Source organism: Alligator sinensis, unplaced genomic scaffold (assembly GCF_000455745.1).
Source record: "Alligator sinensis unplaced genomic scaffold, ASM45574v1 scaffold309_1, whole genome shotgun sequence".
Taxonomy (NCBI): Eukaryota; Metazoa; Chordata; order Crocodylia; family Alligatoridae; genus Alligator; species Alligator sinensis.
In genome coordinates, this window is record NW_005842080.1 from 608,173 (window position 1) to 628,423 (window position 20,251).

Here is a 20,251-nt window from a genome sequence, read left to right on the forward strand (position 1 = left end):
GTGGTGAGGAGCCCAATCTTTTTTTACTGCAGAGCCTGTCTGCCTCTCCCACAGCCAGGAGGTAAGCTGACGGATTAATGGCACAGATTAATCTCCCTGGCTATGGGACAGACGGGCAGGCTCCACCAAAAAAAAAAGGATTGTGCCCCTTGCTGCTTCTACCTTCAGCAGGTGCCTGCAGCAGCCAGGACAATAACATATATACAGTGATGGAAAAATAAAACTCTGTTTCACTTAAAAATTCACCATTTCAATTTAGGGGGGATAGAATGCAACCCTAGAACTAAAATCCTGTCACATGTACAAGCACCCTCCTAGACTTCTTTGCTTCCCACACTTTCAGTTTCCTCAGGCAGCTCAGTTGCCCAGACTCCCCACTTTGGGGTCTCTGAGGCTTCTTCATATATTTCATAGACATTAGGTCTGGAAGGGATCTTGCATGATCATTGGGTCCAGCCCCTTGCCCAAGGGGCAGGAAGTCAGCTGAGATCAAATGATCCCAGCAAGATAGGCATCTAAGTGTTTCTTGAAAGCATCCAGAGTAGGGGGTCAAGAGGTGCTAGAGCAGCCCTGCCTTCCCTTCGACAGTGCTGAGCTGAGGGAAGAGTGTGGCCAGACCCTGGCAGGATGCTCTGATTAGGGAGGGATCCCCCACCTTCTGACCAGCCCAGCAGAGAATTGATAACACAGTGTTTATCCATTAAGAAAACAACAGGGGGACATTACCAGCTACCTGTTGATTCTGCCTTTGTCCCATCTGCCCCAGCATGGACCATAGCCAGCATGTGGTCTGCTAGTTAGTGCTGAGAGATGTCTGTGTAAGGCAGAGGAGATGGGGCAATTCCTGCTTAGCAGGGAGTGGGGAGGGAAGGGGGGAAGCAGGGGGAAGCCAGGCAGATGCCTGCAGTCTCTGCCAAGCTCCAGCCAGGGAGCAGAGGGGAGGGGCATTGGTGATGCATAGAGATTGCCCAGGCACCCCCTGAAAGCGCTAGCGGTGAAACCGGACATGCTGGTGGAACTGCACTTCTGGTTTCACCACTGGTGGTTCTGAGCTCGGCCATTGGGGGATCCCCCCCAGTTGGCGATCGGCCAGACTTGGGAGGCACCAGTCACCCATGTGGAGGGGCCAGGTCTTCCCTGCCCAGAGAGCATGCCAGGATGGTGGGGGAGTCTGGTTTAACTTAAACCAGCAAGGACTCTAGGACAGACATTGCATAGACTGGTTTGAGCCAAATCAGTTAAGTTTGATACTACATTCAACCAGGTTTATCTCAAACCAGTTTCATCCATTTTCAAATGGATTTATGTGCACTGAACATCTGTTCTGTTATAGACTTAAACCAGTTTTTGATCACTTAAACCAGTTTATGTGTAATGGCTATCCCTAGTCTAGTAGGCTGGATGCACAGTCTCCCCTCATGACAAGCAGCCATGAAACCAAGCAGCCAGCTCCCTGAATTCCTAGGTCCCTCAGCTCCTCAAGATGCAGACAAGAAGCCAAAAATTCTTTTTTGGTTCTCCCATGATGGATTTGAAGAATATAAGTGCCACAAAAAGTCTGAAATTTTTATTTTTTTGTTTGGGACAATTTTTTAAATATTTTGAATTTTTTTCAGGAGTTAATTCTAACCAGCTCTAGTGATCAGTTCTGACTTAACAGTGTGTACAATTGTCTATGAAGAAAGAAAGAAGCAGTCCTACCACAAGCAGGAGAGAAGATGGAATGTAGATGAAAACTGCAGTTATTTCTTGTCTTTGACACTGTGTACTTGAAGAAAAAGTTGTAATGTATTAAATAACCTGGGACTCTAACAGAAAAGTGTTGTTTCTATAACATAACTTTCAGACATTTTCAAGTGAAAGCCAGTATAGAATAGGAATTTTGCCCTTTCGTGTCTTTGCAGAGAACCCATCATACTGTGGACACTCTTTGGAGGAGTAATAAATAATAAATCAATTAATATCCCCTTTATGATATTGGTCCTTCACCAAGAAAATATGTTTTTTGTGAAATTTGTATATCCATTTGGTATTAGGCAAATCCAGTTTTTAGTGGCAATGGTATTAAATTAAACAATATAAAATCAAATTTCTTGAAGTTATTTAAAGTGTAAAGATGTAGGCTAGGGACAGACATTCAAAAAGCCAGAGCATGAGTTGATTCAGCTTTGCAGGTTAGTCTAACCTGCCTAGGTTGAACCAGTTTGTAACAGTACAGACATGTGGGCACATGCCTGCAGTTGCTCAGGCCAGGAGCCAGGGGTGCTTTCCTCCCTTGGCTGCAGGAAAGCTGTGCTGGGGGGGGGGTGGCGGGGCATGGCCATTTTGGGCTGAACTGGCCAGACAGGAATTTAATTCCCACCTACTGGTCCCACTAGCAGGTACCTGAGTCAAGTTTGCCAGGTGCTCCCTCCTCACTGCTGCAGCGGCGGGCCAGCAAGGCTGACAGGGTAGGGACAAGGGTTATTCTTCCCTGTACCCCCACTGCACTGGGGGACCTCAGCCAGGTCTGCCTGCCCTGACTGCTGCCATGGCTGACTGGTGAAATAAGCCCCCTCCTGTCCCCTCCGCCAAACAGAAGGGAGATAACCCCATCCCTGCCCCTCCCAAGGGGTCGTACTGGCCAGCGTCTGGCCCCACCAGATGGGGGCTGGCTGGGGAGCGCACTTCCCTGGCCAGCTCGGAGGTGCCAGCAGGTCCTGAGCCCAGAAGCTGCCACTACCGTGCCCCCTGCCCTGTGCAGCACCATGGCTGCAGCTGCAGGATAGCCAGGGTGGGGGGCTGTTCTGTCCCCCTTGCCTCCAGTTGCTGCTGCCAGGGCTCTGCTATGCTTCTCTGGGTGGGGGAGCGGGAAGCTTCAGCCCACGGCTTCTGTCCCATGCATGTAGCTCCAGCTCTAGCTCCCAGACACCTTGGAAGGTGGAAGGTACCCAGGTGGAAGGCTTCAGTTCAGGGGCTACAGCTGGAGCTCCACTCATGGGGCAGAAACCACTGGGTTGAAGACCTCCCCCTCCCCCTACTACCTCCTGGAGCTGGTCAGCAGTGGCAGGAATGGGAGGGGGAGTAACCCCTCTGGCAAGGGGAAGCTGGTTTGAACCAGCAGGGCTTTTTCTCCCCTCACTTCCAGCTGCAGCTTCTGCAGGGGTGCTTCCTTCAGCCCAGCCCCAACTTTGAGAGGTGCTGTGCAGTGTGGCAGGAGCCACAGCTGGAGGTGAGGGGAGAAAAAGCCCTGCTGGGCCAAATCAGCTTCCCCTCACCTGCAGTGGTTACTCCCCCTCCCATTTCTGCTGCTCCTGAACTGCTCTGGGAGGCGGTGGGGTACGGGGAGGAAGCTTCAGCTCAGTGGCTTCTGCCCCATGCATGGACCTCCGGCTGCAGCCCCTGGACTGAAGCTTTCCACTCGGGTGCCTTCTGCCTTCCAAGGCATCCAGGAGCTGGAGCTCCACATGTGGGGCAGAAACTTCCCACCCCCCACCACTCAGAGTGGCACAGCTGTGGCAGTGGCAGCTGTAGGTAAGGTGGGCAGAACAGCCCCCTGCATCCTTATGCAGCTGCAGCCCTGGGCACTGCACAGGGCAGGGGGTGCGGGAGTGATGGCTGCTGGGCTCAGGGCCCGCCAGCACCTCTGAGCTGGCCAGGGAAGCCCATTCCCCAGCCAGCCCCCATCTGGTAGGGCCAGACATCGGCCTGCAGGACCCTTTGGGAGGGGCAGGGATGGGGGTTATCTCTCCTCCCTCTGGCATCAGGCAGAGAGGACAGGAGGGTTTATTCCCCTACTCAGCGGTGGTGGTCGGGATGGGTAGACCCAGCTGCGGCCCCTGGGGCAGTGGGGATAGAGGGGAGAATAATTCCCCCCCCTGCCCCCTCTGGCTTGCTGGCCCACCATTGCAGCAGCAATGGAGGGATGCCCAGCAGACCCAGCTCAGGTCCCTGCTGATGGGACAGGGAGGGAGGAATTAAAACCCTCTCTGGCCAGACCCCTGCCCCTGCCTGTTCCTGCTCTGGCTGGGAAGCAGAGGGGAAGGGCCAGCCTTGCTGGGCTGGAGCAGAAAGGCCAGCCCAGAGAGCATGCCAGGATGCTGAGGGACTCTGGTTTAAATTAAACTAGGAAGGGGTCTGAGACAGACATTGCATAAACCGGTTTAAGCCAAATCTGTTAATTCTGATGTTACGTTCAACCAGGTTTTGGCCATTTTGAAACTGGTTTATGTGCACTGAATGTCTGTTCTGTTACAGGTTTAAACCAGTTACTGATCACGTAAACTGGTTTATGTGTAATGCCTGTCCCTAGCCATAGGGTCCACATGATATTGAAAAGGTACAAGAGGCAAGGATTTTTTGTGATATCTTTTACTTGAGCCAACTGTATAGTTGAGAGAGCTGTTGGACCAGCTTTCAGCTCCTAGGGCTCCTAATATTTACCTCTGCTTCTCTCTCAGACCTGAGAAAGAACACTTGATATCTAAAATCTTATCCAAGAGCTTTCCCAACTATACAGCTGGTCCAATAAAAGATACCACAAGAAAACCTTACCTCTCAGACATTCTCTGGACCATAACATATAACATCTGCATTAGAAAGTTATAACTTGAGAGAAAATAAATAGAAAAATGGACAGAGAATAAAAAGATCATTTACTTAAAATTGCCACAATTTCTGTTTACAAATGAAAAGAAGCACTGGGAAAAAAGATCCTAGGAAACTTTAACTGTAGAGGGTCAGAGAAGAAATTTCAACAGCATGGGTTTAGGCAAAACATGATTCAGAAGCAAGAAATTATGAAGGGCTATCAACTTTATGTACATAGAAAAGTTAGGAAACTACTGCTGCTGATATTCTAACATTTTTATTACTGAAAAGTGGAAACTCATCATCTTCTGTCACTTAAAACAGTAACTGGCAATAATTTTATTGTTTCCTAAACTTCAGAAGGTCTATAAGCTCAACAAACTTTCTTTTACTTTTAATATACAAAGTTTCATTAAGGATTTACACATATGGTTCCAGTAAAATGATTCTGTGACAGGTGCAACCTATTTTTCCTGCATAAAACCTGGGACATCATATGTTGTGGAGAAGAATATAGCATATTCTCTACTTTTTCCTAGACTTGTGGCTGCAGCAGAAATTATATATACACCATGTCACTTGTGTACGTGCTGGGCTACTCAATCTGCATACATACCAAACTGATTGCCCCTCTCTCCCATCCTGTTTCATACTCATTCAGGCCTTCTCTGCCAGTTTATGTGGGAACAAGAATAACTTTCACACAGACAAGAGATACACAGGTATCCTTACATATGTGCTCCCTTTGCAGCGCCCACATGAAACCTCACTGCAGAGCTTACCCAGATGCAATCAACTTGAAAATCACACTTCTGTATGGTAGTTTTTGAACTACCTTGTTACAAGTAGCCTCTACAAGATTAAAGATGTCTTTCCCTGTTTTTTCAGCTTTCTTTATCTTGATTTGACAGAATTGTAGGTATTGTTGATTTTAGAGTTTTGTTGATGTTAAGTCCTTTAAGAAGGTGTTTACTAGCTTGAGCAGAGCTAGAAATAAAACTGAAAGTGAGTAATTGGCAAGCACCAAGTATATGTGCACAGAAAATGGAGACGGGTAAGGATGTGTGAGATTGTCTTACTCACAAATCTGCCCCCCAAAGTCTCCTAAACATAAAGAAGGGAACAAAAAAACCTCTACAACTTTTTCTTCTCATCTCAAGTCACACTAGTTAAAAGTTACCAGGATATCTTTTTAAATTTAATTGATTAAAAAAATCAAATTGATGGTGTTCCTTTAAGTATCATGAAGGACTCTGATCTCTTCCACCAGAGTGAATTTAATAATAGAATAACATCTTTTCAGCATTTCTCTGCATATTTCTGTTTGGATTGCTCTACACTGGGAGGAGAGCATTAATATTTTAGAAGTAGCATAATTACCAAAATGTTGATGTTCCAATTTCAACAGAACAGAATGGATGTTTCTTAGCAATTTTTCATGATTATTTGTGTTTCTTGGGCAGTAACCTTATACTTTCAGAGAACCATAGAAAATTAGGGTTGGAAGAGACCTCTGGAGGTCATCTAGTCCAACCCCCTGCTCAAAGCAGGACCATTCCTAACTAGATTATTACAGCCAGGGCTTTGTCAAGCTGGGCCTTAAAAACCGCCAAGGATGGAGATTCCACCATCTCTCTAGGTAACTTGTTCCAGTGCTTCACCACCCTCCTACTGAGAAAGTATTTTCTAATATCCAAGCTAAACTTCCAGTGCTGAAACTTGAGACCATTGCTCCTTGTTCTGTCATCCGTCGCCACTGACAACAGTTCAGCTCCATCCTCTTTGGAATCCCCCTTCAGGTAGTTAATGGCATCTTTCAAATCCCTTTTCAATCTTCTCTTCTCCAAACTAAATAAACACAGTTCCCTCAGCCTCTCCTCAGATGTCATGTGCCCTAGCCCTCTAACCATTTTGGCTGCCCTCTGCTGAACTCTCTCCAACTTGTCCACATCCTTTCTATAGTGGGGGGCCCCAAAATTGATTACAGTACTCCAGATGTGGCCTCACCATGCAGAATAGAGTGGAATAATTAATTCCCTCAATCTGCTGGCAACGCTTCAAATAATGCAGCCCACTATACTGTTAGCCTTCTTGGCTAGGGACAGACATTACACATAAACCGGTTTAAATGATCAGAAACTGGTTTAAACCTGTAACAGAACAGATGTTCAGTGCACATAAACCAGTTTGAAAATGGCTGAAAACAGTTTGAGATAAATGTGGTTGAATGTAGTATCAGATTTAACTGACTTGGGTCACACCAGTTTATGCAATGTCTGTCCCAGACCCCTGTGATGGCTTGGCCCAGGGGTTTTGAAAGTTAAAAAATGATTGGTGGGGGGCATTTCCTTTTCCCCACCCATCAGGCGCTGGAAAAGGAGAAAGCTTGCCCTCCCTCGCCCAGGGGCCAGGAAGAGAAACTGGACCTGAGAGTAGACTCACCTCTCATATTGCCTGATTTGTCCTGCCAGCCACCTGGGGGGGGTAAAAGGGGCAGCACACCTGGCCCCGGGAGAGAATAGGACAATGTGGGATGAAGGAAGGGAGTCCCAAAGAGCTGGTGAGAGCTAGCCAGAGGGACAGAGTGGCGTGCAGGCAGTGGCTCAGGCATCCGACCCCTGGCAGGGAGGCCAGGAGCTCAGTGCGCAGGGGTGTCAGCACCTCAAATTTTGTGAACCTGCGCCTCCAATTTTGTGAAATCCTGCACCTGAAGCTTTGTTGTTGATTTGTCTCTGCTAGATGTGTACATAAACTTTACTGAATCCCCTTTTGCTCTCCTGCACCCACTGCCCTCCCCACATGTATGTCATATCCTAACCCAGCTCTTTTCCTATTAAAACCATATATGGTTAAATTCCAACTGGTCTCAGCTCTACTCTATAGGGTATAGAAAGGGAGTGGCTACCCTTCCCATAGTGCACTAGCACTCAATAAATCCCTTCAGTTGGAGAGGGAGTACCTTGTCTGAGTACCACCTGGGTTACACCCCTTCCTGGTTTAACTTAAACCAGAGTCCCCCAGCACCCTGGCGTGTTCTCTCTGTTCCAGCCCAGCAGGGCTGGTCCCTCCCCTCTGCTCCCCAGCTGGAGCAGGGACAGGCAGGAACAGGCAGGGGTGGGGGTCTGCCCAGAGAGGGCTTTAATTCCCCCCTCCCTGTCTTACTGATAGGGACCCGAGCCAGGTCTAAGTTAAATCAGATTCCCCCAGCATCCTGGCATGCTGTCTGGGCTGGGTGGGGCTCTGCTCCACGGCAGGACTGGCCCCTCCCCTCTGCTCCCTGGCTAGAGCTCCAGCAGTGACTTGCAGGCACAGCAGGGTCTGCTGTCTTCCCCATGCCCCCTTCCCACACCCCTCACACTCACTGCTTAAGCAGGGATTCCTTCCTCCTCTCTCCCCCAGCATGGACCATAGCCAGCCTGTGTTATGCTAGCTAATGCTGAAATGTGTCTGTGTAAGGCAGATAGGACAGTGTCCACTTAGGGCTTTTTTTAGCTAATCAGCAGGTCAGCTGGCAATGTTCCTACATGCCTTCATTTGGAAAAAGGTGTTTAAGAAGAGCTTGAACTAATGAGTGAGGCTTTGTTTTCTGATGGGTTGCTAAATGCTGATAACAGAGCTGATAAATATTCTGTTATCAAAAGCGTCCTGCCAAGACCAGGCCACACCCCCCTCAGCTCAGCACTATGGAATGAATGGAGGGCTGCTCTAGCACTCCCCAGCTTCTAACCTGAGCCACTGCAGGCATGTGCCTGCATTCTTTCAGTCCAGAGGGGATGTCTTTATGGTTACAAACTGATTTAGCCTAGCCACGCTAGACCAACCTGTAAAGATTGAATCAATTCAGGCTCAGGCTTTTTGAATGTCTGTCCCTAGCCCTTGGCAACAAGGGCATACTGCTGACTCATGTCCATCTGATTGTCCGCTGTAACCCCCAGGTCCTTTCCTGCAGAGCTGCTGCTTAGCCAGTCAGTCCCCAGGCTGTAGTGGTTCATGGGATTCTTCCATCCTAAGTGCAGGACTGTGCACTTGTCCTTGTGGAACCTTTGACATGTTGAACCTTCATCATTACCAATATGCTTACAAATAGTAGTTTTCACTTTTTGAAAAAGAAACATATATATTTTGAATAGGTCTTTTGAATAAAGAAATATATATATTAAGAAATATATTTTGAATAAAGAAATATATATATGTATTTCTCTATTTTTGATAAATATGTGTGTATATGTACATATATGTATATGTAAATCCACACATGCGCACATACACACACACACACACACACATTACATGTAAGCATTACAAATTAACTTAATGCTCACTTTAAAAATAGCAGGTGCTCTGCAAATTTTCTCACACAGTTCTGCCAGCTGAATCAGGTCAATGACTCTTGCAACAGCTTTGCTCTCTATCTGGTCCTTAAGCCTGTCTGGAATCATTCAGGACTGATAGTTTAGTGATATGCAAATGTAGTGATTAACACCAGGTGATTAAACTATTATTTTAGCTTTCAGATATGAGGGGCCTAAACAATGCTACCTATTTTCTCTATTTAAATGTCTCAAGTTTTTCACAAAATAACATTAACTGAAAACACTATATTGGTATTAACACTCAGGCTAAGTACAGACATTTGGGAGCATTAGGGGGACATTAAAACAGTTCAAAACAGCTGCCCAATATCAGTTAAATCAGGATGGGGGGGTTCGTGGGGGGTGGGGGGGGGGGGGGGGGCAGACACAACCCATGAGGGGTGAGGTGGGGGAAGGAGCAATCCATGGGTGGAGTGAGGGGAAGACGCAACCCATGGGAGAGATCAGAGGGCTGGGAGATAGATGTGATCTGCAGAGTGTTACTGGCATCTAGGAGGCTCTGGTGTGATCAGGGGTGCTTGCAGGGCCTGTGGGAGAGGCTTAAGGGAACCAGGGATATTTTTAGCCAATTTGATACCTTGTCCATTCTCCTTTCCCTGCTTGACCAGTGCAGCCCAGCTCCATAGAGCCCCTGACAGCCCGGTACCTGTGCTCCTGCCACTCCACTCTGGGCCCTGCCGGCGCTCACCCCGGTACACTGGCATGGGTCCTGTGCTCCCAACCAGCTGTCGCTGCACTCAGTGCGCCTATTCCCCCCACCTGCCACAGTCATTTTGTTGCTCCCCTCCCCCCAACCAGCTGTCCAGCCAGCCAATTCAGCAACATATGGTTCCCAGCTGCAGTGTCAGGCCCACAGGAGCCAGTCTGGCTGACCCTGAGGACTGGGGTGATTGCCCATAGTCCTCCCCTGCCTCCATCCCCACCTCCTTCTTATCTATATTTCCCTCGGCGCAGGGAGGCAGGAACTAGGCAGAGGCTTCCGGCTGGGGCTCAGGGTAGAGGGGGTGGGATGGAGGTGGTGGGCAGGGCCCAGCCAGACTTGCTGCTGTGGCTGCTTAGTTCTGCTGCCAGCTCCCCCATGGTCCTACTGCCCCTGTCTCCTGTCAGCTTTGACTTTAGAGTAAACCCACCCCAGAGGATCTGCATGTGTAGACACGCCCAATAATTATTTCATGGCCCCTACGAAAAACATCTAAGAAGGAATTCCAGGGATGGGGAATAGGTCTCTGGCAGTATAGCTCAAGGTACCAAGGTACCAGATGGTCTAATAAGTCTTGGCTATCTAAACAGTAAATACGTACACGTGGCAAGTGTTCAAGACAAAGACAGATGCCTCAGTTTCTCAAAAGAAAATAAATACTTAAGGCCTATTATTAGTTAATATAAAACTGCTGAGGAAAATGTGTTCATTAAAAAAGTGAGGGGTGCAACTCAAAATAATTTGGCTACTTTTTAAAAAAGGTACGTGGTCTACAGAAATCAGGGTGGAAAAATATTAGATCATGTAACAAGATTAAGGGAAAACTTTCACTCAGTTGTTTCATGCTGCACATACAAAAATTGAAAACCAGAAAATTCATAGAAATTGTTGCTCTTCTAAAATGTTGATATTCTTAAAGGAAATTTTGGCTTCAGTGGGAGATGAGGGAATTTAGTACCTGTCAGAGGATTTTATCCCTTCATAAGGTAAGATTCTGAAACACTAGGCAAAGGATTTGTATCAGCAATAGCATAGAAAGGAGAAACAAAGCTTGCATTAATAGAGGCAGTAATTAGAAATGGAAGAAATTATTAAAGCATTCTTACAAACATCAGTGACACAAGATTGCTGGATATTTTAGAGACCTTGTAATAAAAACATAACTTTTCACATTCACTTTATGGTAGGTCATTCATTCTAATCTACCCTAGATCAGGAACAGAAAATATTTTCCATTTTATCTCTGTTTGGCAGCCAACATAAAATGAATTAATAATCTTGTACTTCATGCACAGCTGACTACCGCACAAGAACCACCATTCCCAACTGGCATTTTTGTTGGCAATCTGTGCAAAGTCTAAGGATTTCATTGGCACCAAATCTGAAATATGCTCTCAACTCAAACGGTGGTCCCTTGAGAACATGTTGAGGTACATATGGTAGAGTGCCACTATCTGTTCTGTTCACAGTCTGCTAATAGAAGGCTTCTGTTTCCAGTATTGTCAGACTGGCACCATTCAGGGTGCTTTTGGGGAACAGTGTGCTAAGTTCTGGTTACATTATTGAAACACAACATTTAACAAATGGAGAAAGTGCAGTAGAGAGTAACCAGAATGCTAGAATGAACATGAAATGAACGCTTATAGTTGTGCTTTAAAAAATAAAATAAATAAATAAATAAAATTATTTGCAGGGATGAAAAGAATACTGTAAAGAAGAAAATTATTAACAAGCTATAAACTAGTACTGAAAATCATGCAAAATTTAAAAAAATGTGATTACTTATGAGATATGATTTATTGCATTATATTAAATAAGTTCTCACCTTAGCATTTTCAATGCAAGGACAAATAGCCCAGGCTGCACTTGCTTGAACATCTGGATGAGGATTTTTCAACAAGGACCATAACAAACGGACTCCATCTAAACGGTCAATTATCCTATTACAGAAACAAACATAAAAATCATAATTAATTATGAAGTAGACCATGCAATTTTATATTGTATAACTGTATGGAAGGCCATGTCAAGAAATACTGGTACAAACTCATTTAATATACAGTGTTGTTTTACTTAAGTGCTACTGACTTAGTGTATTCAACATTTTAAGTAAATATCACTCACTATCACTACATGGTTATACACAAATTGTTTAGAATGAAATCTGTTTCTAACTAAAGCTTATGAGTTCAGGTTACCGTCTTCTCAGCACTTTGACTTGAAATGTTTTACTTAAGAAACATAAAGCAAATGGCATTACATCCAGGATTCATGTAAACTTAAAAACAAGCCATGTGACTTTTTAATGAGCTTCATGCAAAGTGAAACCCAAATTCAAACATACTGGTTTCTTTCATATAGTAACAAATACTTTCCAAAACAAATATTTATGCCAAAAACTATGTACTTAACTTTTATTCAGTCTATGTTTAATGTATTTACCTTACTGTATGACATATTTTAAACTCCTATGTTTCCAATCTAGCATTAGGAATTAAAATGGTCACACCACAGTGCATCCTTTGTTGGGCACGAATAACGTGTAACTTGTTTTCCATGTGTTCCCCACCAACAAGACTAACATTGAATACTGTGTTATAATTACTTAAACATACTGTAATCAAAGTATCTTCATGACTAGCTGAAAAATGAATTATCATCAGAGTCATCTCTACACCATCTGTCTTATGTTTATATATCAATCAGCCTATGGGATCATAACTTCACATTAGGGTCCACTGAGTACTTTAAATGGAGAGGAAGGCCAAACAAAACTTAATATCCTTTACAAACATGGCTTTGTTCAGAAAGATATGTTAAACTCAAAGCAGATGAGATGAAGATAAAGAAAATCAGGCAAACTTTGATTTCTAACCTCAAAAGTAAGAGTTTAATTATATGCAGTTCACATCTTTAATTGTGAATACAATATTACAGAAATAAAATAAAGTATAGGCTTACTCTTGTAAAATCAAATAACAACATATAATTTGTGTTTATTACATAAAATGTACCAGGATATTTTTTAAACTAAGTATGAAATCCGTTCTGTATATAATCATATGATTATCTGAAGCAGAAAAAAATTTTTAAGGACATAAACTCTGCCTAAAGAAATGAAGGGCCTTACAAGAAATCGATGCAACCTAGTCATATAATTTGTTTTCAAAATCCCACCTTTTCCATAGAACAGAAGACAACCAAGCACATTAAATAAGTTGTTTTTTAAAGACCTGCTGAGTATAAGGTAGTCTGAAGTGAACACTCAGTGTCAAATATGTCAGCTGCCAAAAGTTATCAGTCAACAGAGAAAAAAAGAAAGAAAGAAGTCAGAGTTCACATCAGGAGCAGCACAATAAGTCATAACAGAACAATAATACACCATGCGGCTAAATATACACATCTAAATTACTGGTCCAGATAGTAACAAAGACTATAAAGGCCATTTGTAAAATCTAAAAAAATATCTTTTTAATATTATTTTCCTGTAATTTCCAAAAAGACCATGAGAAAATTTCCTGCTACAAGAATGAATAAAGGGCCTGTGAATCTTTCTCTCTCTCATCTTAATCACCCAGAACAGTTGTTATTGAGCAACGCCACCCCTGAGTGGCTAAATATGAAGGATCTAATCCTTACTACCCGTACAATCATGAGACAGGGTATGCACTGAACTAATTTCCTGCACTACAGAGAACAATCTTGAGGCTGATTCAGCTTTTTGGATGACCCCCCTGGGAAGTACTGCCCCAACATAAACCCAAACAAGGGTTCCTAAACATATATAAAGCAAGCAAAAAAAAATATTATCTTAATTTAATTGAGTACATTGGGGTACAGAGCTATGAAGTGATTTGCCCAATCTCACTGTTGCGGAGCCCATGCGTCACAGAGTTAAAAAGAGATACCAACTGAGGAGGCCAAGGGCTAAGTCCAATTTCATCTTTATGCGTCTAAGTGGCACTTAAATAGCTGGGTAATGGCAATTTTTGGTACTTACATACAGTTCGTATTATATGTAGCTACTATTACTCCTAGCTTCTTTTTGACCGTGCTCAGAAATCTGGGCAACCACCTAAGCAAACTAGATTTGCCTGGGCATGCACATAACTTTGGTTCAAGAAAAACTACAACTACCAAGCGTTTGACACTGAAGAAGGGGGCCAGGTTGTCCTTCCTCCTTTTAGCTCATTTCCCTAGCGCAGTGGTTCTCAACATTATTAGTCTCAAGGCACTCCTCCAACCAGCACCCCAGTTGAAAATCACTGTCGTAGTGGCTAGAACACTTGCCCAAAGAGCAGGAAATATGGGTGCTAGGCTCCACTCACCCAGATGATATTTGAATGTGTTTCCTAGCAAAGTGCTACAATCACTGTTCTGGGCACACCCTCATCTACTCACTAGCTAAAATGCAGAAGCAACTACATACCACCACAAGTTTTACTTCTGGCAGGTATGCATATAGGGCACATGCATGCAGATAGGTATGCATATAGGACAATCCTGTTCTGTTGCAAGTGGAAATACAATCCAAACTCTGCATACAAGTGCAGTTACATAATGCTACTTAAATGCATGAAAGTGAAATAGAATTTAGCTGGGAGCAGTTTTGACCTGCTAGAGATGTGAGGCATGTCAAGCTTGGAGAATGACTTTAGAAGAGGGGTGCCAGCAGCTCAGCAGGGAGCAGCCTTGAGGGGAGACAAATTTTTGGTCCTCAGCTCCCTGATGGACTCCCCATTTAAGGCAGAGCTTGCTCTTATGCCATAAACTTTTTGAGTTCCCTATGAAAAAAGCAGGCCAGAGTACTAACTATTGTTTTAAGGCATGTTCTGATGATTGCTTTCCTTTTCACACTTTTCCACTCCTTGTATCTGTTTTCTCAGAACCCTGGAAGGGGTGAAACTGCTGAGGAATTCTGCTGGAGGTCTGAGCTTCCACTCTATCTGTTGAGCATAACTGTTCTGACATGGACAACATAAATTGAAGTACTGGCACATCTAAAGGGGAGGCTATAGAGAGTCAAGGCTTGTAACAATCACTAACAACGTTTGTAGAAAAGCCAAGACCAGGTCTTCTGAATGTCAGTCTGACGGTTTAAGTACAAAATCATCCCTCCTCCTTGAAGCACCTGCTACTTCTCAATGCCAGCATGGCTTTTCTGGAACCAGGATTTCATGCCTGTAAGTAAAGTTGAGGCCCTGTTTCCAGTGAGAAAGGTTTTTTTTCCATCTTGTTCTGCTGTCTCCATCTCTCTCATTTTTATTTTCTCTTTTTTTATACTATATACCAATTTTATTTATGGTATCTCACAACCTCACCTACTCTTCCTTGCCCCCTCGATGTTGCATTGCAATCTCCAACTTCTATGATATTATTTTCCTTTCCTAGCCTCTCAGGCTCCAGTCACCTTGACTTGTTCTCTTCTATCAACAATTTTTCTCCTTGTATTCAGTGTAGATTGCGCTATGCCTTTCAGCTATAGAGGCATTCCACAGATAGGTGGAATGCTGCAAGTATATCTGCATACTCTGAGAGGAGTTTGGCATACTACATACCATTTTAAAATAATGCATAACTTGTATAACATTCAAAAAATGGAACAAATTATATTTATTGTATTTCCTGATCAAGGACATGTTTGCTATTTTGGCTGTGTCTACTGTTCTGTGTACAAATGGCTTATTTTTGTGCGGCTGCTTAAACAAATATAAGGCCAACTCCTGTTCACAAATAAAACTTCCATTGAAGTCACTGTTAAAATTGTGTAACTGAGGATAGAGTCCACCCCACAGTTACCAAAAGGATCTGGCATGGAATAACCAAAACAAGAACCAGATGCAACAAAGCCTGAGAACTGTTGAGTCATGGCAACAGAAATGCTTAGCACACATGGGCGAATTTAGGATTTTGAAATGTGGGGTGCAGATGGGGTGGTGCATCATCATCACATTTTTCTCCAGTTTAAAAGAACCTAGAAGCTTTACTAATTTGCTACAGGCTTAGGGCTATATTATACAGTTTAAGATCTAAGTAAAAGTAAATATAACTTTATGGAATGTACATTAATTTGCTATAATATATATAAAAAAACATAAGGCAAAAAAATAACCAAAGGATATTCTGTCATTAGTACTGCAGGCATTAGAATTAAATGTACAACTCTTTTTCAGAGCCATAAAATAAAATCTACCCTTTGTGAGTGTCTTGGCAATGCATCCAATGCTTTACTCAAAGTTATTTCCACACCTGAGCTAATGTTTCCACACCTGAGGTATTGTTTTTAGCTGAAGTCAAAAACAGTTTGCAGGGCTGTGAAATAGGAGCTACACTACTGGGAGCATCTAACAGATGGCAGATTTGCAGAAGAAAGAATAGCTTGGGTAGTGAAACATAAAGGCCATTACAAAGAAGGCAGGGTCATTAACACCCGCGGAATGGAGAGTCTAGAAAAAACATGATTCTAATATAATAAATGGGTTAGTTTGTCTGCCTGTGTCTGTCTGTCTGTCTGTAATGCTTTTGGCCAACTGAGCATGTGCCACTGAGAGGGTGGGTGGTGACTGGCTGTGGGACCCAAGTTTGAGCCACTGCTGGGGAAGTTTGTGGTGGCGGCGAACACACTCCGGCCACCTGAGCAGGGGGGCTTTCCCATACCTCCCTGCCTGAGGGTGAAGGGGGGAGGGTCACGGTGGTGGCACCTCCCTCCCCACCCTTCCCTGCTGCCATCCAGAACAGCCACCAGTGAGGGGGATGCAGGGAGGGAGGGGAGCAGGGCAGGGGGAGACAAAGCAGGGGGGTCATGGCGGCGGCTGTTGTTGGCACCAGGCAGTGGGAAAGGAGGGAGGGAAGGAAGGGAGCAAGAAGGGGGCCCCAACAACAGCTGGCAGGGAAGGGGAGGCAGCAGGGAGGGAGGTTGTGTGGGTCCAGGTGGACATGGAGTGGGGGAAGGTGAAGGAGGGGTCATGGTGGCAGCTGTTGTCAGGGAGGGGCAGGCAGCAGGCAGGGAGGGGGGAGTAGGGCGGGGAGGAGAGGTGGGGGAAAGCCCTGCTGTGAGGCAGAGGCAGGTGGGGGGAGGGTGCCCCCGTGCTGGAGGCTGGAGGAGGAGGTGGCAGTGGCAGAGAGAGTCTTTACATGGCTGGCCCTGAAGGGTGAGTGGGGAGCAAAGGTGGGGGGCATGTAAATGTGGCGGAGCACCTTTGGGGTGCTTGCCGCGTGGCAAAGGCTGCAGTAGGCTGGGGAAGAGCCCAGCAAGGAAAGCAGCCAGGTGAAGCCCCCCAGATCTCATTCTAAGGGGGGAGGTGTGTGGCGGAGCACCTTTGGGGTGCTCACCACTTTAGGACTCTCACAGGCTCTGAGGGGAGCCTGCTTAGAGGAGCAGCAGGGGAAACCATCCCCCATGTACCCTTTTAAAGGGGGAAGGTGTGTGGCAGGGCACTGTTGGTGCCTGCCACTTTAAGACTGGGGCCCCAGGAGGTGCTTAATTGCGGTGGCCATTTTAGAGCTCTGGCCGCCCATATAAACAGGACAGTTCGCTGCTGGCAGCCCAAGCAGCAACATTGCCTGGCTATGAAGCTCCATAACAACCTGGAGGTAAGGGAGGAGCTGTAGGGGATGGCTAGGAGGCTCCTGGTCCTGAGCATGACCTAAAACTGCACCCTGCCGGGAGTAGGTGGCCTGGTGGGGCTCTCAGTGGTGCGGGAGCCCCCAGGAAATGCCAGGCCAGTTATCACCCCGGTGAAAGGTGGGTAGGGGCACCTTAACCCTAGCCCTCACCTTTGGGAGGGTTGCGTGACACCTCAGGTAGCTGGGGGCCAGGCACGGCTGTGGCCACCTGAGCCCTGTGCGGGGTGCAAGACCCTGAGGAAAGGTAGTTGGGGCCAGGAACAGCTATGGCCACCTGAGCCCACCGGGGAGTGAAACCCCGTGGCCCCAAGTGAGGGGGGCAGAGATGAGGACCCCAGTGAGGGGGTAGCCCCAAGTGAGGGTGTGGTATGGAGCCCTGAATGAGAGGAGTAGGCCAAGGTAGGTCTTCAGATGCCTGAGGCTGAAGTTTGGGCCAGAGGCCGAGTAAAGGGGGCTCAGGCCATAGAGAGAGAGGTGAGTCCTGACCCCGGTAAGTCCTCCATTGCTGGGAGGCTGAGTGTTGGTCAAAGGCAAGATCTTAAGTAGCACCATGACCCACTGCTCCAGAGGGGAAGTGAGAGTCCCCTGTGAGACCCTGGAGCACCAGTCGTGGTATGAGGTACCCCAGCTCCCACAACCAGGAAAGCAGACCCAGAGAGAGGGTGGGCTAGTGGCAGAGGCCTGAGGTAGAATACCCCTCGACTGGTCAATGCTGGGGCCAGGACAAGAATGGTCAAAAGGGCCAGGGGCCCACCACATGGGACGCCCAGAGCTGAGGGCCTGGGGTCCCGACTGGCCTTGGAGGTGAGGCCAGGGCTTGTGTGGCTGAAGGTCCCGGGGAGAGCATGCCTGAGAGAGGGGAAATAACCTCAGGGAGCTAGGTAGCCCGAAAGAAGGTGGAGTAGGCCACCTGAATGGAGGGATCAAAGAGGGGTCCTGAGTGGAGGATTCTGGAGCCCAGTGTGGGGCTGGTGTGATTAACAACTGGATGACATCTGCAAGGCATGGGCTGCGGTGTAGGGGAGGTACAGAGCTACAGATAGCGCCCCCTGGCATCTGGGCACGAATGGGCAGCCTCCCACCTTAATTAACATCTTAATTAATTAATAACAAGGGATGACTGATGAGTCAGGTGGGGGGGTGTGCCCAAAGGCAAGTGGGGAACCTAGCACTGTGGCCAGGCGGGGAGTCCCACTTCACCACAGTAAACACTGCCAGAAATATGTTATTCTTGACAGGGAATTAGCTAGTAGATTATAATGAGCCATGAAATCAAGCGACTCCCTCACTGCTGCCTGAATAGAAATGATGCTGCTACTGCCAGGCATTTGGTTTTAAACTTTTGGTGGACCAGAAATCAAACAAAGGGATGTGACTGGATCACTGCACACCCCTGGCTCTGTCCCTGGGGACACATTTAAGGCTCTGGCCCACAGTAAGATTAAAATTTATGAAAACAAATTGAGGTTGGAGAGGAGATGAATGGACTAAACAAAATATCTTTTCCCTATGCTCGTCATTCTTAAGCTCTCTCCTAAGCTTACACTGGATCAATCAAGAAAAAAAAGTACTAACAGAGTCAACGATGCCCTCATATTTTTACAGTGGGAAATGTATAGTTAGTCATAATAAATATGATACATTATATATGGAGCAAAAGCCTTTAACATTTTCTCTTGTTGAGAGTTTATTCTGAGACATTCACCAATTATTAAACATATGTGTATTAAACAAGGGTTTGCTCATTCTCATCCTGTTTTCATTTTTCTATGGTTTCATTGAATAATCAAACTAGGAAGAAATGAGGATCTGAGTGCATTTCTATTCAAACTCATGCATCTTATTAATAGTAAAGGGCATACTTAAAATTAACTGACAAGGAAATTGGTTTATCTGTATTTTCAATTTCTAGTTTCTTTCCAGTACAGAAATATACCTATTTTATTTTCTTTACAAAAAATAAAAAACAAACAAAAAACAGACTAGATCTGTTAAGCACAAAAACTTCAGCCATAATGGGATCATTTTAGATAATGTTATAACTGGCTGGTACAAGTGTTTTGTACATAAATTTCTTTTCATCCTTAACTATAACATCACTAGCAGGATGCTGTAATAAAGCTACTTACCGCAATCAATACAAGCATGCATACTTGAACATTTACTTTGGTTGGCATCCAACTCTGTATTCATTCATAGCAAGAATATTAGTCACCCATGTGGTTACAGTCACTTAAATAATGCATTTTACAATAATTTGTTGACATTATGAAGACAAAATTAAACTATAGTGAAACCTCTACTAAGCAATCACTCAAGGGGCTTATAAATGACAAGGGTCTTTTAATAAAAATAGCTTAACATTTTACTTGGAAGCTGAAAGGAATCTCATAAAAGATCAAATACAGTATTTAGCTGATACCAAAAGTCTTATTGTTTAAGATTTGTAAAATAAAAATATTTAAGTACTTCCTTGAAATACAAATATTTACAAGATTACAATACAGGATCTAATGTAAAAAAGGCCAGTCACAGACCTAAACAAAATTAAAATGTATATCTCATTGCATTTCACTGGTGTCCGGTGTTTCAGTCTAAAAACTTAAGAATATAAAAGTCTACAGAGTCCACAATCCAGGGCCCAAATTTTGAGTTTGGATTGAACTGCCTTAAGTGCAGCTAAAACATGCAATGCCATAAAAATGGCTGCACACTACCTTTTTGTTGCCCAGAGTTCTGGTCTGGCCAGGAACTGGTCTGATTTGCTCACTGGTACAATTTAGAGTAGTAGTTTGTGGCCAGAGAACAAGTGGCTATTAGGCCTCTGTGAAGTGGCTAATATACGGTTCGGATTAGGATTCGGCCGATTCATAGATTCATAGATGTCAGGGTTGGAAGGGACCTCAATAGATCATCAAGTCCGACCCCCTGCATAGGCAGGGAAGAGTGCTGGGTCTAGAAGACCTCAGCTAGACGCATATCC

At 45.1% G+C, this 20,251-nt stretch overlaps 1 protein-coding gene across 2 annotated transcripts in view; it reads right to left on the bottom strand.

Annotated features, from left to right (window-relative positions):
• The window catches only part of ARMC4 (armadillo repeat containing 4), a 192,148-nt gene that overhangs the window by 54,668 nt on the left and 117,229 nt on the right, over positions 1-20,251 (bottom strand). For both annotated transcript variants that reach the window (XM_025204423.1, XM_006023779.3), the window contains one exon: positions 11,468-11,582. In XM_025204423.1, coding sequence (XP_025060208.1) covers positions 11,468-11,582 — 115 coding nt within the window. The remainder of the gene's footprint in view (positions 1-11,467; positions 11,583-20,251) is intronic.